At 52.0% G+C, this 22,086-nt stretch overlaps 1 protein-coding gene across 1 annotated transcript; it reads right to left on the bottom strand.

Annotated features, from left to right (window-relative positions):
• Positions 1-1,936: 1,936 nt before the first annotated feature.
• SCARB1 (scavenger receptor class B member 1) lies at positions 1,937-21,203 on the bottom strand. Its single transcript, XM_041410120.1, has 12 exons — positions 20,989-21,203; positions 17,171-17,328; positions 14,926-15,067; positions 14,286-14,489; positions 14,044-14,139; positions 13,342-13,454; positions 11,357-11,523; positions 10,638-10,756; positions 9,542-9,615; positions 8,707-8,758; positions 8,100-8,246; positions 1,937-2,266 (listed from the first exon to the last, which is right to left on the bottom strand). The coding sequence occupies exons 1-12, from the start codon at positions 21,106-21,108 to the stop codon at positions 2,144-2,146; spliced, it is 1,515 nt and encodes a 504-aa protein (XP_041266054.1). The 5' UTR covers positions 21,109-21,203; the 3' UTR covers positions 1,937-2,143.
• Positions 21,204-22,086: the final 883 nt, after the last annotated feature.

The raw sequence follows: 22,086 nt of genomic DNA, 5'->3' as shown, positions 1-22,086 counted from the left end.
CACAAAAAAAAAAACCCCAAAAAACACCCGCCAGGGCTTGTGCCCAGAGCGGTGCTGCCGTGCTTTGTTCCTGTTCGCTTGCCCGACCGCAGCTGGCACCGTAACGTCGTCAAAGCCTGGCACAGGGAGCCCACCATGCTGTACCCTCTGCTGTCCCCACTCCCGGCTCCAGCGGGAGATGCTCTTTGCCCATGGATGCATTCGGATTCAAGGCCAGAGCGAGTTCACAGCTGCAGTTTAAGAATCCCTCTCAGTGGGGATTTGTGCCACGGAGATAAGCCAGCAGTTGTGGCCACGAGAAGGACTGTCACACCTGCAGGACACTTCAGGCACGGAGGGGAGTCAGCCCACGGACCAAAGTGCCACCTTTCCCTGTGTGAGCTGGGCTCCATCACTGCTGATTCCATGGTCAGGCAGCCTCGGCCCACTGCAGGACTGGGACATGGCCAGCAAGGAATGCACTGGCCCAGAACTGGGTTTGTGTCCTGTGCTCCTCCTGCCCAGTGAGAGGAATGGAGGTGTAAGAGAAAAGTGTTGCTTACCCCACTAGAAAGTCACAGGGCTGTCCTGGACAAAGGTTTCCAGAGCCCACGAGCATCCATGTCACACACAGTGCTACAAGTCCTCTGCTCCAAGCCAGAGCAGACATTCCCCACCTCTGTCTCATCCTTTCAGATGCTCCAGCACTGGCCCCTTTGGTTTTCCCAAACTCCTGGCTGGAAGTGGGCAAGGCAGATGTGGTAGACAACTACAGGCTAGTCATTTTCCAAAAATATTCCCAGGCTTTGGGGTTCCTTCCCATGGAAGTGTGGCCCAAGACCACCCACCCCCAGGTAACATCCAGCCCCAGGACACCCAACACACCATTTCAGAAATCTGCAATACTTTAATCAAACCCTACTTAAGGCCATTGTTACTTTCATGATTGCACATATTCCTGCTTCTCAAAAGCACAAATATCTTCATGAACACGCCAAGGACAGGGCCAAGCCTCCCCCTTCCCCTGGCCAGTGTGAGCAGTGCCTCCCAGTGCCCACGGCCACAGGAGCTGATTGATCCCAGATGGCTGAGCAGGCAGCAGGGACAACTGCCAGGAGCTGAGTGACAGCTCAGATGTACCACGAGCTCCTGCCAAGGCTCATCTCACACAGCCAGGAGAGGTTAAGTAACAGGGCAGAGAGCTGGAATGGCTGTGGAGCACAAGGTCATGGCACAGGACTGGGGCTCTCAAAGTCACCACTACTCTGCAACACGTGCCAAGGCTGGAGCAACCCCAGGCAGGCTCCAGGTACTGTGGGAAGAGACAGCACTGCAGTGACAGCACCCAGAAATGATTTGCAGCATAGTCCAGTTACATCAAGTGGCAATAAAACTGTGAGTGGCTCCAGGACAGCGTGCCCCATTTGGAGAAATGAACAGTGGCTTTTAAAGAGATCACTAAATCCCATCAGTGCTACCTATACAAACCTCATTTATTTTACAGGCTGCCATTAAAGTGCCTTTTATCCCTAGCAATAGGCAGTTTTAAATTGCAAATAACTTCTCAGATCAGTCAGCAACCATCTTCATTCCACCGGAGACAAGGGCAGTGGCTCAGGCTGGCCCTTGGGGACAAAAGGGTTCTTGAACATGGTGTTGAGGTTTCTGGATGAGCAGGAATGCTGAGCAGCAGGAACATCCCACGGCTTCGCTGTGCTGGGCAGGATCTCTGCTGAGCTGTCCAGGACTTCACCTTCCAGAGGGCTCTGGGGATCCAAAGCAGTGTCACCTGCTCCTGGCTGTGTCCCAGTGGGAGGGTGTCCCAGGGGAAGTCATGTCCCAGTGGGATTCGTGTCCCAGTGGGAAGCATGTCCCATGGGAATTGTGTCCCAGTGGGATCCATGTCCCAGTGGGAAGCATGTCCCATGGGAATTGTGTCCCAGTGGGATCCGTATCCTATGGGAATTGTGTCCCAGTGGGAAGCATGTCCCATGGGAAGTGTGTCCCACTGGGGAGCCATCCCAGTGGGAGGGTATCCCGATGGAAAGTGTGTCCCAGTGGGGGGCTGTCCCAGTGTGAAGATGTCCCAGTAGGACCCATGTCCCAGTGGGATCCGTGTCCCAGTGGGGAGCTGTCCCACCAGGAGGCTGTCCCAGGGGCTGGCTCAGGCCTCGGGTCCCTGCTGGCTGGGGCTGTCGCAGTCCTGCAGGAGCGGCGTGCTCTCGGAGGAGGGGGCGGCTCTGCTCGGCGTGCCGGGGCCACGGGGGCTCTTCTCGGCGCTGCTTCTCTGCAGGGGAGGGACAGATGTCACAGCCCGGCCACACCCAGCACTGCCACCGCGTCCCCACCCGGGGCATGCACACCCCAAGCCTCCTGCAGTGGACAAGGACCCATTTCTTACACTGAACGTTTTTGTGCCTCCTTCCTGTACCTCTCGCCTTACCAAAACGAGGTCATTCCCATTCCTGCCCACCTGCGACACCACCCGAGCACCCAGCCTGAAGAGCTGTGTGGAGGAGCTGTGGGACAGTCATCCAATGTAGCCATGATATTATGGAAAATCCTTTGCTGGGATTTTTCCTCTCCTGAGAAGCTGAGGAGCCTCAGGAGAGAAATGTAAACAATTCCTATCTGCTGCTGTGGAATGCAACAGGTGCAGCTGGGATTGGTCCATGTGGATTGTTTTCCATTGATGACCAATCACAGCCACCTGTGCCAAGGCTGTGAGCAGTCACAGGATTTTTGTTATTCTGTTCTGTTCTTGTTGAACCTTCTGATCTCTCTGTTCTTTTAGTATAGTCTTAATGTAGCATTTTAATATAATATCTAACATAATAAATCAGCCTTCTGAAATGGAATCAAGCCTCGTGTCTCCACACACGGAGAAGAATCATCAACAATCCAAGATGGAAGGGACAGGGACAGAAGAGCCTGGAGAGCCCCAGGCACGGGCTGCAGCACACACAGGCAGCACTCCTTCCCAGGATAATGTAGGTGCAGCCTCTGGGGAAGCGTGGAAGGTGGTGCCTTCTGGCACCAAGATGGCTCCTCCTCACCTAAACACACCTACAGAACAGGTCCACCACCCTCAGAGCTGAGCAGGAGCCAGCTACACCTTCCAACAGCCCACGTGGGCCCTGACCCTCATTAATGCAAGAGCCTCAGGAGGAAGCAGCAGGTGACAGGAGTGGGTCACTTCCTGCTGCTGGGGACAGGGACACCGACCTGGCCCTCACCCAGAGCCTTCTGCTGGCTGGGGACGTGGACTGGGGTGTTGTGGAGGGACTGGGAGGCTTGTGCAACCCTTTGACTATTGCCCATTGCTGCTCCAGTGACAGCACCAGGAACTCTTTGGGCACGGTGGTGTTTGCTGATGTTTGGATTTGAGGATCTTGGAGGAATTTTCAACCTTAATGAGGCTATGAGTCTAAAAGTGTCTACAGGCCTCTGGTGGGGGGATGCAGTCAGGGCAAAAAGGATGGTTAATATTCAAGAGTCACCTCCTCAAAGTTCAAGAATACTCCACCCTAACTAGCATCCCAAGCCAGGAAAAAATGCCAGCAGGGCAACATGGATGAACCAGGAGCTCCAAACACAACTGCAGAAAGGAGACACGTGGAAGGTGGGAGCAGGGACAGGTAACCTGGCAGGAACAGAGGGAAACTCTCCCAGCATGCAGGGATGAAGAGAGGAAAGCCAAAACCCAACTGGAACTGAGTCCAGCCAAGGATGTCAGAGACAAGAAAGGATTCTCTACGTACCCAGGTGACAAAGGAAAGAGGAGGAACCATGAGGGCCTGGGGCTGAATGAGGCAAGGGACCCCAGAAACCAGGGGAAAGCCCAGAGCAAGGAAGATGCACCCTTGGTGGAAGAGGATGAGGTCAGAGAACACTCAAGGAACCTAGACATGCACAAATCCATGGACCAAGATGGGATGAGTGGGCTCATGTCACAGCGAGGCCATTCCCTGCTGTCTTTGACCAGTCCTGGCTCAAAGACTGAAGGAAAGCAGATCTTGAAAAAGAAGGAAGATCTCAGGAGCTACAGACCAGTCAGCCTCCCTTCACCCTCGAGAAAGTGATGCAGCAGCTACTTCTAGGAACCACTCCCAGGCATATGAAGGACAATTCAATCATCAAGTGTAGTCCCTGGGCTTCACCAAGGGGCAGCTGTGCTTCATCACCTGTGGTGAAATGACTGGCTTGGCAGACCAGGGGGAACAGTGGATATTGTCTACCTGCACTCCAGGCTTTTGACACCATCTCCCACAAATACCTCATGGGGAAGCTGATGAAGCAGGGATTGGATAAGCAGGCAGTGAGTGGACTGAAAACTGGCTGAACAGCCAGGCCCAGAGAGTTGAGTTGGAGGCCAGTAACCATCAGTGTACACCAGGGGTCAATTCTGGGTCCAGGCCTGTTTAATATCTTTATTAATCATCTGCAAAACCTGGGGGAGCGGCTGGTACACCAGAGGGACCTCAGCAGGCTGAGAAAGGGACTGGAAGGACCCTCATGAAGTTCAACAAGAGGACGTACAAGGTCTTTCACTCGGGATGAACAGCCCCACACAGCAGTACACCCTAAAGGTCACCAGCTCTGCAGCAGTCTGGCAGAAAAGGACCTGAGGGTCTTGGGGACAGCGAGCTGAGGGTGAGGCAGCAGCGTGGCTGGGCAGCAAAGGCAGCCAGCTGAGTCCTGGGCTGCACTGGGAGCGTTGCCAGCAGCTCCTGGAGTGATCCTTGCCCTCTGCTCATCACTGGTGAGGCCACACACGGAGCACTGTGTTCAGTTCTGGGCTTCTCAGCACAAGAGAGAGATGGAGCTGCTGGGAAGAGCCCAGCAAAGGAGCACTGAAGTGATTTGGAGACTGGAGTCTCTTAAGTGAGCAGAGGCTGAGAGAACTGGGCCTGTTCAGCCTCGAGAAGAGAAGGTTCAGGGGGATCTTACCACTGAAAACAAGGCTCTGAAGGGAGGGTGTAGTTACAGAGCCAGGCTCTTCTTGGTGGTGTCCAGGGACAGGACAAGAGCAAAGGGACACTTAAAAACTTAAAGGGGATTCCATCTGGACATTAAGAAATACTTTTTTTTCTTTTTTCTTTTTTTTTTCTTTTTTTCCCCTGTGAAAACTGTAAAAATGGGAACAGGTTGCCCTGGGGAATCTCCACTCCTGAAGACATTAAGAGACATCTGGACATGGTGCTGAGCTAGGTGACTCTGCCTGAGCAGAGGGATTGGGATAGATGACCTCCAGAGGTCCCTTCAACCTCAACGACTCAGGGATTTTGTGTTCCTGTAATACAAACCCAGACATTTTATACATCAGAAATTCCCTCCTGAAAGCCTCTCTGCTGAGGGGAGGGGTGACACCCACCAGTGAACTGACCTCTGTTACCCCATTCAAAAAACTTACCTCTGGAACTCAAACACTCAGAGATGGGGGGAAAACAGGCAAGAAAAGTATTTCCTCACACCAATCCTACTTTTCCCCTGATTCCTGCTGACATTATTAGGGCTGCAGATCAGGTACACCAGGAGAAACAATAAGAGCATGTGCTTGCAACCTGGTTAAGTGCCAGTATTAAGACATCTAAAATTGCCCCAAATAAAGCCATGAGACAACACTGCTCCATCAAAGCTCGCCAGGAGGGCACGGCTGGGAGATGGGGACAGCAAAGGTTTCATTTGATTGGTTTTAAGTGAAGTTTAATCAAATCAGGATGAAGAAAAGCATGTTACCTTGACTGGGTACCCACCTACAGTCTGGCTTCCTGCAACACCGTCCCCTTAACCGCAGGCAGCTTTTTGGCAGAGGTGGCCTGGTTTGCCTTATTACTGTCTGAGCTCTTTTTATTGCTACTCCAAAATAAAGAGCATTTCTCCTAGAAGACAATCAGTCTGGTTTATGGTGCACTCTGACATGGATTTCATCAGGGTTCCAATTTTCGGAGGAGATTTGAGAAATCACTCTTTAACTAGAATCTAGTTATTAATGAAGATTTTGAAATTTAGGTTAAGCTAAGTCCTATTTGAGATTTTGTTCAATGTCAAGCCAGTTTTAAAATGGTCTGTTTGCCTTTAGGAAGTGTCACCACACATTATGCCACAACGGCAGAGAGCTCCAACATCTGGGGGTATTTTACACAGATTATGCATTTTTCAGAGCTGTGAGTCCAACAGATCCATTTCAAACTGGCTCCACTATAAACTAGACTAAGATTTAAGTGTTTTAAGTGCCTCATCTGCACTGGCCTCAGAGCACACTGCTCCCTCCAGAAGCCAGAGGCACACAAGACACCTGAGGGAGGAGCTGGGCTCAGGGAGCCCTGCACGCTGGCAGACACGTGAAGGTGAGGACAATGTCCCCGGCTCAGTGTCCCCTCTGACATCGCCTGTGCCTTCAGGAGGCAGAAATGTGCACGATTAAGCAATCAGAGCTAGATCAGCAACACTTCAATCAAATGAGGAACACACCTTGGCTGCAAATCGCTGGCTTCCAGTTTACAACCTCTTATCTACTCATTAGGTGGAGTTGTTGTGCAGCTTTCTTAGAGATTTGTGAAGTCATTGAGGTTTTTTAGCCACTTTCCAGGTAGCCAGGCACTTCCTGACGCTGATTTTTAGTTCTAACACTTCAGACTCTTTTGGCTGAGCACAGAAACACAGCTGGCTTATGCCTGGGTTTGGGATATTTCACAAGCAGATATTCAGCTGGCTTCAATGAGTTTAAAATCCAGCTTTTCTTCCTGACCCTTTCCAGCATGGTTAAATCTCTTTGATACCAGGAATTAAGACTTGCACAAAGCAGGGTGAGGAAATGCCAGCTCAGGGCTGCACAAGGTGTTAGAAACTGCTGCCCAGACCTTTTTCAGAGCCCCTGGGCTCATGCAGCAGAGGGCAGCCTGTCTGCCAGCCAGCAACCACTCACGTGTGCTGAAGGGGAGCAGTTCACTCCAGGACCATCCTGGAAGCACAGTGAGGGCTTGGTGCTGAGCTCTGAGCTCCATGCTGGGCCCTAGCATCACTCCCACCCTGCAGGGAAGTGTGTGGAGGAACAAGGCGATTTGGGATCATGTGTTTAAGTCACTTAAGTAATTGCAGACTTGATTAAAATCCAATTACGTGGTACTCCGAGAACCCTGGCATTGTTCAAGGTGGGTTTGCATCAGTTCCAGGGAGGGCAGGAAGCAGCTGAGCAAAGAAAGGAAGCTCCTCACGGGCTCCCCCTCAGCCTGCTCTCATCCCAAGAACTGCCTCTCCACCTCTGCAGCTTTAGAGCCAGCCTAAGCCACCTGACTGCAGGGCAGAGCTAAATCAGCTTCCTTTGATACAGGGTTGGGGTAGGAAGTCAGATCCCTACTCCCAGAACTAAAGCTGGCAGGGAGCTTAGTGCTACCAGATCACTGTGGAGCCAGAGCCACAGAGCTGCACTGAGTGCTCTGGCTGTTTCATGTTCAGTCCTGACAGCCCAGCTCAGCCTCACCCCACTGCCTGCCCCACAGCCCAGCTGCCAGCAGGCTTCAAAGGTCTTCACTTCTCAGCAAGCCCAGATCCACAAAGGCTCCTCCGAGGGTTTCCCTTCCAGAGCTCTTTGGAGCGTTTCAAGGAAATACAGAATCTGTGCTGGGCTGAGAAGCAGCCACAGTGGCTGTGCCCCCTCTGCAAGAACACAGCAACTGCATTTCCCTCAACAGGCTGTGTTCAGATAGCTCCATCCTCTGGAGAAGGCTCTGTTCTGACTGGAAAAACGCTGGGACCCTGCAGAGATGCAGATCTGTGCAAGGGCACAGACCTGCTGCTGCCTTCTGTGGAGGCTGGGCTGATAAACTAGGATTGTTTCTTCATTAGCTGGGTGAGCTGAGAAATACCTGCTCCTCCAGGAAGCCACATCCATCACCGCTGTGCACCAAAAATGCTTCATGTTATCTATTTGCAGCCCAGTTTCTAGAAGGCTAAGGAAGTCCTGCTGCTGTCTCCTGGCACCTGGCACCACTAGGAGATTGCTGGTGGCATCAGCCAGTGTTTCCTCAGACAGGTTAGATTGGCAGCCCAAACTACAGCCTCTGATTGAGTCTGATTTGACTGACAGCACTTCCCAGCGGGCACCTACAGGTTCTTACCTTCCTCATTGCCATGAGGACAGCTGCTGAGACAATGAGTGGGACACTCAGGCCAAGCAGGACGTACTGCAGGTAGTCCAGCACCGACGGGAGCAGCACCAGGTTGGTGTAGAACTGCCTCAGGACTGAGCCTTCGATGGATCCACTCTGCTCAGAAAAGCAGATTGTCAGTGGCATCTCCCTCCCGTCCAGGGCTGACACAGACAAGCTGCATGATTCCTTTCCCACCACCTCCCAGCATAAATTAGGGGATTTATGCAAGGTTCAGTCAGGTTAAGAGCTTTTACTGAATAGCAGGAGTCAGCTGGACGTGCACCCACAGCTGGAGCTGCACTCCCTGGCCCACAGGAGGTCAGGGATGCTGGCAGCTCTGTCCAGGGCCCCACTTAACCCCACATCCAGGGCAGAGCCAGAGATTTACCAAGTATAGTGCAGGGTTTGTTCAGCTCAGAGGGATTAATGGCATAGCCAAGTATTGAAAAGCCTTCTGTTGGTGCTTAATTAGTCTGGCTGGCTTAAAGCTTTATCCAAAGTGAAGTTTCCCCAGCACTGGGTGATAGGGAAGCAGGAGAGGCTCTGCAGAATCAGGCTGAGGAAGGCAGCTCACCTCTGCAAACCACAGCAGCGGCAGGACCACTGGCTTAATCTGCCCTGTTTGACTGGGGGGAAGAAAAGGCAAAAAGAAACACAAGCTTAGGTTTATGGCTGATCAGGTCACAATTAGCAGCACAATTCTTCCTAAGGGGACACGTCTGACAGACTGACAGTGGCCAGGAAACCATAAGGAGGTGGCAATCCCTGCTGCTCCAGTGAGCTGCTCCTTGGGGGACCAGGTGCTTTATGCTTATGCTTCCATGGGTTTAGCTGCCTGAGGACAGCAGGAAGTGCCATCCCAAACCTGGGCTCCAGGGAGATGAAACTCAGTGAAGCAGAATGCTAAAGTTCCTCTCAGTCACCTGGGTGGCACCATGGGGGCTGTCTGCAGGTGTTTCCCCCCAGCCCAAGCAGCAAGAGCACACTCCCACCCTTGCTAGTATTTAACACCTGGCACCACACAGTTTGGTTACAGAGACCTCCTGTTTGCTTCCATAGAGCTGGAAGTGTCTTTTGAACACAGGCAGAGTGGGTTTTGCCTCTCCACGTTGCAGGTAACTCCTGAGAGGCAGCACAGTGGAGGTGAACAGCTCCTGCCCCACCAGGAGGAACATTCCAGCTGTCTGGTGAGGGGCAGGGACACTGCCCCAGCTGAGCAAACAGGCACTCTGCATTGATAAAGGATGGAACTTGTGGTCACTGGAATGGCTGATGTTTGCTGGCTCCAGCAACAGGACAACTGCTCATGGTAAAGCTTTGGAGAGAGCAAACTCTGCAGCAAGCTCAGCACCAGCAGAACTCCCTGCTCAGGGAAGGCAGAGGGACATTTCTAGGAGGTGACCACTTACATGATTCCAGACACGTGCTTTATGTACAGGTTCAGCTGCAGCTTGATGGAGCAATTCATGGGGATGCCAGTCATCTGCAGAGGAAGAGAACAACCAGTTCATCAGTGACTTCTTGGGACCAACAGACCCTGTCCAACATTCTGAGCCCATGAAAAACATCACACTTCAAAGCTGGTCTTGTTGACACCCATTAAGACATTGGTTCCTCATGACTCTGCAGTTTTGCAACACATTTTTACAAGCAGAGAATTTTAATTGGACTGTCCCTGTTTGTAGTCAGCAGCCTGCAGCTAGATAAAAGTGTAGGTAACTGTACTTTTATCAGTAGATGTTTGATACTGTAATAAACTTAATTAGATTTTCATAACTGCGATAAGAAAAGCAGTCAGAACCCAATGTCTAGATAAGACACACAGTTTACCTTACCTCAAGAGGGAAACATGTTTTTTTTTTTGCTTGAGCAAATATCACTGAACATTTAGAAAAACTGACCTCGCACAACGCAGGCTGTGGGTGGAAAATCCCAAAGTCCCTTTGCCATCAGCAGCTGGGACAGGGATACCTCAGGACACCCCAGATAAGCCCTCTGCAGTGGTGACTTCACCCTCACTGTGGCTACAGGGGGGGTGTAACACAGCAGCAGGCAAAAAAACAAAAAACACTGCAAAAGCAAAAGTTCCAGATGGGCAGGTTGAGAGAGTAGAAGAAGCCAGCCCAAAAATGGAGGTGCCAGCTTGAGCCACAGCGTGGTCTTCAGACTCTGCCAGCCAGTTCCCATGGCAGTGTGCATTGGCAGATTTGGGGCAGAGCTGGGCTGCTGCCAGATACACCTCCTGGTGTTATAGGCCTGAGTCAGTGGAAAGAGTTTCACTGTGCTTATCGAAACAATTATGTTTATAATTAGTTCTGCAATTCTCTAGAAGCCAGGCTAATTATTCAATTAGTTTATGGCTTTGACATTTTTATCTGCACGCCCTCGCCAGTCTTTGCACTATGGAACCTGCTCGGATCAGTGCCACGAGAGCAGAGTGGTGCCACCACTCAGCTGATGGCAGGGTCCCTGGGGTGAGGGGAGGACCCTGGTGGGCTCACTCACAGGGTGCACATCCAGGAAAAGCCCGTGCTGGTCCTTGCTGGGGTGCAGGCCTTCCACTGCGTTCACCAGGGATGGGTCAGCGTTGTAGAAGTGAGGGTGGGAAATGAACATCGGCGCATCTGGATGAGATTAAAGGCATCTTAAGCTGCTCCACACCCACCTAAAAGCTTTTTTTTGAAGTTTTTAAGCCCTTGCAGTACTTGTTCTGAACAGGCTTTTATATTTTCTCCTCCCAGCCAGCAATCACCTTCCCCTCCCTCCCTGCAGGTTGTTCCATTGATCTGGGAGGGTTCAGGACCACCCACTCTCTCCCACCACCATGCCATGGCAACTCCCTGTTCCCAGACTCGAGTTAGGGCACCCAGCCTGGACTGTCAGACACACACTCAGGGTCCAAAGTTAACATTTAATTTGGGAGCTGCATGGGCTGCCTCTTCCCTGCTCCCCCCACCAGCCCAGGGGATGTAATGCTCCCACCGTAGCCTTGGGCATTCCCACAAATGCCAGGCTCTCACAGGGCTGGCCACTGAAGGCTAGGCACAAGGGTTTTCCCTCTTTCCCTCACTGCTGAGAGGCCTGTGGGAGTGCAAACAGAGCCCACCATACTTCTCCCCATCTCAGCAGGCACTAGAGCTGGCTTTTCCAGACAACTAAGCTTCTACTGCATCTGAAATTTAATACTGGTCCACTAAGGAGAGCCAGGGGGGGAAAGGACTTACTGAGCCTACAGGTGCTGACGTTCTGGATGCCAGACTGCATGCAGGGGCAGAAGCCCTCGTTGGGTGGATAGTCTGTGCCGTTGGCAAAGAGGGTTTTGGGTGCCACGAAGCGATAGGTGGGCACGCCCTGGAAGTGCCCAGACTGCTCGTACACCAGTGTCATGGATCTGCAAGGGGTTCAGTGCAGAAGGATCAGGATTAGCCAACAGGCTCCCAGCACAGAAGTGGGTTCTTATCTTGGCTGGATAAGACGCAGTTGCAATGTAACTTAGACTTTGAGATCAAGATAAACCCTCAGCAGTGCTTCGGGGAATGGGAAATGAGTATTTAAAGCCTTTTGCTTTTCATGTTTTAAGCACACCTAAAGGGTTGGTCAGGACTAGTTAGGGAGAGAAACCACAGGATTATGACTTTGTTTGCTACATGCAGCTGAGATTTGTTTAAAGGCATGTAGTAATCCCCAGGGCTGCTCTCCAAGAGATAATACCCACTTTATGCAAGCCTTGGCTCCCAGGAGCTCCGTTACAGGGCAGGGACACTGGATAAATCTCTCCAGCAATAGACTGCCAGGGGAATGGAAAATTTCCCCATGTAACACAGCAAGATTTTTTTTTTTCCTGCTACTAGAGGCTGTTGATACTGTGTTGCATTATTGTTGGCCAGGTTTGATGCAAGTCTCCAGGTCAAAAATTTGCCCCCTTCACACCTGAGTGAGGCTTGCAGGGATCAGAGAATCACAGAATGGGTGAGTGGGTCACAGTGGGCTGCCAGGACAGCCTGGGCAGGCCCAGGGGATGCTCATTCCTACAGAGAATGGTCCCTTTGATGCTGGGAACAAGGATGGGGGATTCAGGGCATGTTCAGCAGTTCTTGGCTCTGCTCACCTCCCAGCAAGGAGGTTGCTGTAGCCCATCAGCAGGACAAAACCTTGGTGGCTGCCTCTCAGCATCAGCTGCACTTTGTGTGCACAGAGATCCCTGCAGAGGCAGGTATGCTCTGAGCCCACCAAGAAGTGTTTGTGACTGTGCCAACAGAGGCTGAGGCAGAGGGCTGGGGAGAAGACAGCACTGTCTGAGAAGCTGAGCCACTTCCCCACAGTTCTGTGTGACAGGAACTTCCTGTGCCAACAAGAAACCAAGCTTGGTTTCCTCCACTTCACTGGAAGCCTTGCCTGGAAGCATGCCCTGTTCCAGGGGTTCCTGCAGTTTGACAGGAACAGGTATGTGTTTAAACTTCAGTTACAGGTAAACTTCCCTGTAAATTCCTAACTCCAGGTCATTCTGGTGCTTACTGATGTCCCTTGTGCAGAGGAATCCCTGTGCTATTGCTCAGCTCTGTTTGTTCACTGCTCATTGTTCCCTATCCAACATGAGCACTTGCTTGTTTTGCAGCACTATCTACAAAGCTGGAATTAGCATTATCTTCCCCAAGCTAGGGACAGGGGTTTTGTGCCTGCTTCCCCTCCTTCCAGCCTCAGGCACAGGCACACAGGCCAGCTCTGTGGGGTACTTTAACCCCTGGGTGATCAGCTAAGGTCAGGGTGTCCCTAAAAGCCAAAAGGAAAAAAAAAAAGAAAAAAAAAAAATAGAAGAAAGAGCTTGGAAATGGTGGCTTCCTCCCAGACATAATTTCCCCACGGGTTTAGTCAGCTGAAAGAGTTCTGCACTTACAGTTGCATTTCCCTCTTACAACCCTTACTTCTCCTTCTAACTGCCCACATCTCATCTACATCAGATAACCACATCTAGTCCTTTTGTACTGATTAAAAGTGGGCAAGCTAGACATCTGCAGTGATCTGGAAGGTATTTATGGACACCCCAAGATGCTGATAGTGGGACAACTACCCTGTTTGCAAAGCTCAGAGATAATGCAGACCCAAACTGCAGCTGAACTTTAACTGCAGGAACAACTCCTGAGCCCTCTGCAGGAGGGGTGCAGCATGTCCTGCCACCTGCATGGGGACAGGCTGGCAGCTGTGGCCTCACCTGCAGGCATCAGGGCTGTAGAACTGCAGGGAGGTTGGGGACATGAAGGGTGGCCACATCTCCCCTGCTGTCCCGTTGATCATGTTGCACTGGCTGCTCCGCCAGTAGTTCACCTGTGGGACAGGTGGAGAGAGAAGACCTCAGAAGGATGAGCTTGCTGGAGTCAGCTCCCACCCCTGCATGGAATATCCACCACCCCACACTGCTTCCACAGCAGCACCAAAGATCTGTCCCATCTTAAGCATATTTTCCATCCTCCATGATTCTGTGAGCCAAACATCTACCCAATTAATGGACAAGATCCCTCTGCCCCCAGAGGATGAGCTCTACATTCAGTGATTTTAGTCAGGAGCAGAATTCCACAAGGGAAGAGTAAAGCATCCTTTAACAAGAGTATTTAACACCTCCAACACAGGCCACAGGAGCCTGAGACTTCAACTATGAGAAGCAGCCAGCCCCAACAGCACTGTAAGGGAGTGCAAGTGAAAAACCCATGAGGAGATTAATTTATTGCTTCCTGAAAAGCCCCTTGCCACATGGCTGCCTCCTGGAAACTTGCTAGAATGGAAGCTGCAGCACCTGAAGCCCTGTAGAAACTTTTCTTCACACCTGACCCATGCACAAGAACACCCAGAGCTTTCAGCTAACCTTGCTTTCAATCAGGCACTCCCCATTATCCAAGGCTGGCTGCCAGGCACTCACCTTCTTGAGCCCATTCCATGAATCCACCATGTGAACCTGACTGATGTTCTTCATGCCTGTGTTTACTGTGAACAGCCCTGAGTTGGAGTTGTTAAACTGCAGAGAGAAGGAATGATTGCTCAATTTACAGCACACAACACCTCACTGACTCTGCGTGCTACTCAGCTTCTACTCAGCTGAGTGTCTGAGCTGTCCCCAAGATCAATATTGCTGTGATTTTAGCATTCCCAAGCAACACTTACATCCATGAATACTCCAAACTTCCCCTTGAAAGGGAGCAGGCCAGGAATAATCATATTTATTGCATCTATCAGGGGGTCTTCATACCCCCACATGATCTCCCGCACCGTCCGGTTCATGAACGCCTCCTGCTTCAGGCTAGCCAGGGCTCCACTCAGTAAAAGCTTCACAAAATTTGGCAGCTTTTCCACCATCACAGCTGCTCCCTGAGAAAGAAAAATGGCTGGGATGAGAGGCCCATCTTTAGCAAAGATTAAGCATTTTTGGTGCTAACCAAAACCGTTCTGCTGCTCCCATCTATAGCCCCAGAGGAATCCTCTGGACAGACTGAGGTTCTTCATTTATTCCCAGCTGGGGAAGAAAGCAGTTGAGGGCTCACAGGCTTGATTCCCCCACAGGATGCTCAGATGAAGTTGCAGACTCAAGACCAGCTGCTCTGCACACTCTGGTTTTGGAACAGTAGCAACCTAACAGAACAATTAACACCCACAAAGCAGAAAATTACATTATATAAGCTTAACCACCTCATTGCTTGATCAGCCTCAAGCCCTACAAGAAAGTGATTCAGTAATTCCGTGCTGGATATCACCACCCTCCCTGCAAGCTCAGAAGGTGGAACCCATCCAGGCAAGAAGCACTTACCATCATCATGATGTTTGGCACAACAATGTACTCGTCCTCCGTGCCATTGGACAAGTCTGGCTGGAAGAAAAGGTGCCGGTACTCCAGGTAGGAAACAGTATCGTTGTCATGGAATGTGATATTTGTTTTAAACCTGTACTCCCTGCAAAGAGATGGGAGATCATGGGAACCATCCCCAGGCAGAGCCCCTCGAGCCAGAATGGGCTGCACAAGCTGCTGGGGGAGACCAAACCCCAGTGAGGAGCCATGGGGCAGCTCGGGAGGCAGTGTGGGAACAGATATAAACCCCCCACCCCAACCAGGGCTAGGGTCTGGCAGGAGGAGAGGGCAGCCCAAGAGCCAGGCATCCCTGACAGGTTGGATTCCTGCAGACACAAAGTGTTTCTTCCCAACTCGTTACCCAAGAAATTGAAGACAAAACTGTAAATCTCCTCTGTTGCTTCACCCGCTTGTAAAGGCCAGGCACAGCAGAGAGGTGCCCAGACATGCTGTGCCTGGCACAGCAACCCACACACCAAAACAACCTGCACACACGAGAGGACCAGCCAAGATGCCCCATGTTCCTCCAGTGATCTGCTCCCAAGCAAATGTGATGGCTCCTGGGATCAGGGCAGCCTGATCCTCCACGCAGCACCGTGGCACTTCTGCTCCTCAGAGCTTCAGGCCATCCATGTCCTGCACACTGCCTGATGCCTTTTAGCTTTCATGTTTCCCACATTCTGTACTGCATTAGTATGTAGCTCTGAACTTCATATAAAGTGTTAGCAAGTTCTCCTCACAGCTCAGCCTGAGAAAAAAATCTTTTTCCAGCCCCAGAAACAAGGACACCACAGCAGCTTCAGGTCCAAAAAGTGTAAAACAACAGGGAATTGAGGAAAGCAAACTGGGAGGATGGGACTGCATCACCTGAGTCAGAATTGGACAATGAACCCCAATATGGAAATGGACCAAAACTTATAAAAGTGTGAAAATTCATGACATGCCATCCACCTTGGGTGGAGCCTTGGCCAGGCTCTTGCACTGCCCAAGGTGCATCCTTTGAAGGCCTTTTAATAAATCCCTGCTTTATTCATTTAATTCTGTGTAGCCTCTATTCTAGGCAGCCTCTCTAGGCATCAGCCCAGTGCTGCTGGACTTCAGCCATGCACAGGGGCAGCCCCAGCCTCACGGAGGCTGCAGTGCTCTGCAGCACTGCGAGGCTGTCCCCAACATCACAAGCCTGTTACTGCTCCTGGAGGAACTGAAGCTCAGCTCACCAGCAAAAACAAAGTCCTTCACTGTGGAGCCTCTGTTTTACAGCCCACATTAGGGAAGGGCACTAATCTTGCTCAGCAGGAACACAAGGACACTAATAAGCTTTGCCCCTTTGTTTATTCTTATTTACAGTAAGTGAAGCTTTTCCCCAAGCCAAGAGAGCGATGTGATGGCAACGTACAGAACCCACAGGGGGACCTGGCAAGGCCGGGGCAAACAAGGGCACATATATACTGCAGGTGTCCCCTCACACTGCTCCAACAGCTTTGGATTAACCAGTAATCTTCCCACATGAGCTTGCTTAGGCTGCTGTTCAACCTCACCCCATTACTGTAGGTATTAATATATTGAAGATCATTGCTTGTGGGGAGGTTCACACGTTCAACATCAATCACTGCTTCCCTTTTAGGTGCTGAGAAGCACCTGGGGCTTCAGCCAGCATCCTGAGCCATGGCAAACAGACCCAGCCCTGCTGTGTGTGGGTCTGACCCGGTGTTAGAGCTCCATACTGGTTCCCATGACCAGGGCACTCATTCTGGGCATGTTCTGGGTCTCACCTTAGGCAGGGACTTTGGCCCGTGAAGTTTGATATTGAGGCAGCTCCAGCTCAAGAGCTGGGCTCTTAAATGCACAGTGAAGACAAAAGGAGAGCACTCTGAAGACAGGGTCACCCACCACCACACCAACACCCCTCATACCCATGTTTGGACTGAATCACCCCAGGTCTGCCTGCCCAACAGGCCCCAGAAAAAGACTGAGCTGCACAACTCAGTGGAGCTCCCACCAATCTCTCTGTCTCAGTGACCAGAGGCCCTACCTGTGTCTTTAGCAAGATCAGAGCAATTAGAGCACACCCTTTAAAACCCAGTGCCCCTGGGCTCTCAGCGAGCCTGCTGATGCCCTGTCCTCCTGCCAGAGGAGCCAGCCAGCAGCCTGGCAGGCAGCACAGTGGTCAGGCTCATGCCAAGCTGGAGCACAAGTGGTACCTGACCTGTACACGTAGGGCCCACGCTGGCTCAGCACTGGCTTCTCTCCCCGCAGCACTTGCTTGGGGTTCAGCACTTCGAAGAAATGCACTGACAAGTAGAAAGGAACAGGGATGTCTTTCCACATCTGGAAGGAGATGCTGCTGGGGTCGATCCTGACGTTCTGTAAGGCAAAAAAATAAGGGGACACAACATTTGGGCTCTGTGGCTGCAGGTGAACACATCCACCCTCAGCTCAGTGTAAGGCACAGCTGAAGGTGGCAGTTACAGATGCTCTCTAGAGGATCCAGGTGTTTTTGGCAGACTGAAACCCAGCCAGATATACAGTGAGAACTCCTGCGTGTGCAGAAGCATCAGGTTTATGCTTAGAAGCCAGGATATCTGCTGGCTTATTTATTCAGGCTTAACTTTTCTAATCCTACCCACAGGGTTTCCGAGGGTTTTGATGTGCTGCAGACTTGGCTCTGATTTATTCATGTCTTACTTGTCTGTCCCAAAGGCCTTTGCTCATGCATTTGGCAGCTCCACACAGCTAAATGCAAGCAAGGTGAAGCGGCACAGCTATCCTCAACTGCTTGGGTACCAGCAGGGAGCCCACCAGATTCCCAAAAAGGAGATGGAAAATTGGGATGGCAGCTGTGTCCCAACAGCACAGCACAGGACACCCCTGCCTGCTTTCAGCTGCCAGCCTGCATTGACTCACAGCTGATTATGAGGCAGGTCAAAGGCAAGGCACAATCGTGTTCCCATATCACTGTCCTGTGTGCTGGGAAATGCCTGCAGCAGCTCAAAGACAACTTAAGCCCTCCTCAGCTCAGAGCTGGCACATCTGCCTCCACTCCCTCCCTGCCTCCAGGGTGCTGCAGGAGGGCAAGAGCTTGTTCCTTCTTGAACATCCACTTTGGATGTGGTCCACCATAATCTTTTCTTCTGGAAGCACAGATCCTTGTCCCTGCTTAGATAACCCAGCCAGCTTATGGAAGTGGGGTTGATCTGTCAAGAGGAGGAGGGATGTGGGCTTTGTGCTGGTGCAGCTCAGCAGCTCCTGCTCTGGAGCAGCTCCATCTGACTGGGCACATATTTGCTGACACAGGGAGTTGAGGTGCCAGAGGTTTCCCCATAACACCTCCTCTTTCTTGAGGAATTTTATGGCAAGGCTGAGCTACCTGTGAACAGGAGGCCTCTGCAAGCCCCTGATCCAAGCCCTATCCCTGGGAACACATCTCCACAATGTTGTGTAACCCATCTCACCTAGCACACCCTTCCCACCACCACACACTGCTCTAATTTTGCCAGCCTCAAGGATTTCATGGCAAAGAAGCAGTAAGAGGACAGATTTTTGTTTGGCCTGCTTTACAACGCTGATTCCCAAGCGCTGAATGGATTATGATCAAGAACATCTCCTTTCCTTTAATTGCTTGTTCTGCCTTGCACTCCCTTGACCACTTGTTGCATATGCATTTATTTTTATAATAAGTACCCAGTCAGATGGAGCTACATCCCAGCTCCCTGCTGCCTTTCCCAGCTCCCTCCCCACCTGGGCTCACCAGCTCAAGGTGCTGCTAAAGTCCCCACAACGGGGTAGCCTTAAAATGAAGCTATTTTTAGGTCAAAACAAACACAGTCACATGTCTGAAATAAAACCAGAGTATTTGTCAACTAGATGAGCTGCAAAGGGACATTGAGTTGTTTGACCCCTCCTGACCAGGCTGATCTTTGTTCCCAAGGAACTGAAAGGAACTGGTTACTGCCCATCAGCTGCAGACAGGGCCAGGAGAGCAGCACCCAAATCCTGCTTCTCCAGGAGGGAGGGAGGCACCCTGCTCAGTAAAACCGAGAGATGAGGTTTCCCCTGCAGACTGGGAGGAGCAGCTAAGGCAGGTGCCAGCCAGACCTCACCCTGCACATCCTCTCAGCACCCTCCTACCTCAGCAAGGACCGTGCTGCTCCCGCAGCCAGGACAGCAGCTGAGCTCTAAGGGGAGCAGCCACGGCTGGCAGAGGGGTGAGCTGATCATCTGTGTGCAAGATCACGCCTTGGGCGGGTCCGTGGCATTCCAGATGCTTCCAGAAAAGCAATGTTCCCCAGGTTTTGCAGGGCCAACCCCACAAGCAGCCCAGTGCAAATGGGACAGGCTCGAAGCTCCCTGCTTTCCCTGCAGACTTCACCCAAAGATATCCTTGAAACAACCACCTCTCCATAACTGAGTGCTTTTCCATCAGGATACACCATCCTGACAGAGCTCAGGGGGCCAGGATGGGCAAACCAGCCTTTACCTGCCCAACCCCAGCCCTTCAAGCTCCTCTTACCCACACTACTCTGAAGACCAGCCCAGGAGTTTCAGTAAAGGCCTGAATGTTTCTCATCACCCCTCATCACTCAGCTTTTAGGCTTAATGTGAAATGGGAAAAAAAACGAGCTCAGGGTAATTTTGTGTCATGTTGAAGATGGGGAGAAAGGACTTGAGGTGAAGGGAGGAGAAACAAGGGTTGAACTTTTCTTCATCTTCTGTTCTCACTGCAAATTATCAGGACTTAGCTAATTAGGTTGAAAAAAAAATCAGGATTAGCTAAAAAGAGGGCAGAGAGGTTTTTACACAAAAAATGCCACTTCTGTCCTGCAGGGGCCATTCAGCCTTTTATTGGCAGGTACCAGTTTCTGATGTCCTGAAACTGAACAAAGATTTTCTGCTGTTTAATCCACGGGACTGTCTGGCTCTGCCCAGCCAGCAGCACTTCCAAGGGGTATGTTTAAGTAGGTCATTTTCGGCAGAGACTTTGCGCCACACGCAGCGCCAGCCATTGGCTATGAGGTGTGTTTGTTCATCTCTTTCATCAGAAGCAAATTTCCAGGGGCTGACCTGGGTAGGTGGAAGCTTGGAGAAAGGCCAAGGCAGGGAGCACATCTGCCTTGGACAGGGAGAAAAAGGTTTGGCCGAATGGGGGGATGAGCTCTGGGTTACAGCAGGGTAAGTGGTGTCCCAGCAGCAGGGACAGGAGTGCTGGTTCACAAAACTGTGCAGCAGTTACTGAACAGAGCAACAACCCCATCCACAGCCCCACATTTTGGGGACAAACCCTCTTCAGCCTCAGCACCTCTCCTGGGGATAAAAGAGGTATTCAGATAAGCAATTCTTCAGGCTTTCAGTCTGAAGGACTTCTTTCTGAAGGAGAGAGGATAACTTTGAGGCTGCTCCACGCACAAGGCTCCTCTGGAGCGCTCCTGTTTCCAAAGCATCTCGCTGTGAGCCCGGCAGCGTGCTCATCTACGTATGAAAGGAATAACTGGTGCTGCAGGTAGAGGCAGAGGGAAGGGAGGAAGCGTCGGTGCTCAGGGTGATGCTCTGCCAAGCCCTGCATCCCCAGCTAATTCCAGCGATGCAAAGAGCCCTCGCTGACCAGGGGTGGTTCACCTGCTCACTCCGGGCACGCTGGCTGCCACCAAGGGCGGAACACCCCAAACCCGCATTTGCCCAGAGTAGGAGCCTGAGGCTGCTGGAGCTGCAGCAGCGACGCTTCCATCTCCAGCGCTCGGCTCTCCGGACCGCACCGCACAAGGGAAACGCGCACCAGCCCCAGCCCGCACCGCACCGAGCCCCGCACCGGCTCCAGCCACCGACCGCATCGCACCGAGACCCGGCCACCGACAGCACCGAGCCCCGCACCGCACCCGGCCTCCAGCACACCCCCCTGGGCCCCGCCACCGACCCCGCACCGCATCCCGGTCCGCACCGCATCCCGCTTCCCTCACGAGCCCACCCCCCTTCCCTCACGGAGCCCAGCCCCGCCGCGCCCCTCACGGAGCCCCGCCGCGCCCTGCTGACCTTGATGACCTGCTGCCTGACGATAAGCGGCCCCAGCAGCAGCAGGCAGCCCCCCACGAGCGCGCAGGCTATCCCGGCCAGCCCCAGCCCCACGGACAGCCTGCGCTGGGCCACGGCCATGGCGGGGCGGAGCGGAACCGGGAGCGGGCCCCACCGCCGCCGCGGCCGCTTTATGGCCCCGCGGCCCGGCCCGGCCCGGCCCGGCAGAGGGGGCGGGGCCGCGCCGAAGGGGGCGGGGCTGCTGTCAGGAGACCACGCCCCCAGCCACGCCCTCCCGCGGGAGGCGCGACGGGAAAGGGAAGGCGAGCGTGGCGTCAATGTAAACACGTGTGCGCGCACGGAAAAACGGGCAAATTGGTAAAACGGAGAGAGAAGGGAAATGTATCCATAGATAAAATATCTCTCCGTCATGCAATTGTGGAAGAGAATGGGTTTGTGTTGGAGGGGACTTTAAGGATCACCTCGTTCCACCCACTGCCATAGACACTTTCCAGTCCCACGCTGCTCCCCAATGTCCAACCTGGCCTTGGGCACTGCCAGGGATCCAGGGGCAGCCACAGCTGCTCTGGGAAATATGTCCCTGTGCCTCACCATCGCAACAGTAAAGATTTTTTTCCTAATATCTAATCTAAACCTTTTTTTTTTTTTTTCAGTTTGAAGCCATTCCTTCTTATTCTGTCACTACGTGCTAGATCAAAAAATACATAAACTTGTTTGTATTCATGTGTATATGTATATATATGTATGTTTTGCCTGAGGAGGGAACATCCACCACCATTAACCTGCCTTTCTTTTGTCATTAAGCCAACTCTGCTTTTCAAAAAAACTGGGTCTTTTGTCCATCTTGTGCATCTGAACATGGCCCTGAATAAAAGCCTCACTGAGACTCATCCCCAGAAGCATCTAGAAGGCAGCAGAAAATAAAACAGTCCAGTTTGTGACAGCCTGTTTTAAATCAATCACGCACACCATCCCCTTGTCCCAGCTGAGCTAACACATCTGGAAACTGGAATGCTTCCACCTGCCACACAGGGTCCTGCACAAAGAGAGGACACAATCTCACGGCTGCCAGCAGGCAGGGCCCAGCACAGCACCTGC

Source organism: Onychostruthus taczanowskii, unplaced genomic scaffold, assembly GCF_017590055.1.
Source record: "Onychostruthus taczanowskii isolate IOZ18803 unplaced genomic scaffold, ASM1759005v1 scaffold32, whole genome shotgun sequence".
In the NCBI taxonomy this organism is placed as follows: Eukaryota; Metazoa; Chordata; class Aves; order Passeriformes; family Passeridae; genus Onychostruthus; species Onychostruthus taczanowskii.
The sequence above is the reverse complement of the archived record's forward strand: the minus strand, read 5'-3'. Positions and strand labels throughout refer to the sequence as shown.

What these genes read in the sequence shown, in the direction of transcription:
- SCARB1 (XM_041410120.1), bottom strand. Translation starts at nt 21,108, where the DNA reads ATGGCCGTGGCCCAGCGCAGGCTGTCCGTGGGGCTGGGGCTGGCCGGG. An exon ending in TCAGGCAGCAGGTCATCAAG is followed by an intron (nt 17,329 to 20,988) that starts GTCAGCAGGGCG and finishes TTTGCCTTACAG; the next exon opens with AACGTCAGGATCGACCCCAG. An exon ending in TCCTCATGGCAATGAGGAAG is followed by an intron (nt 2,267 to 8,099) that starts GTAAGAACCTGT and finishes CCTCCCCTGCAG; the next exon opens with AGAAGCAGCGCCGAGAAGAG.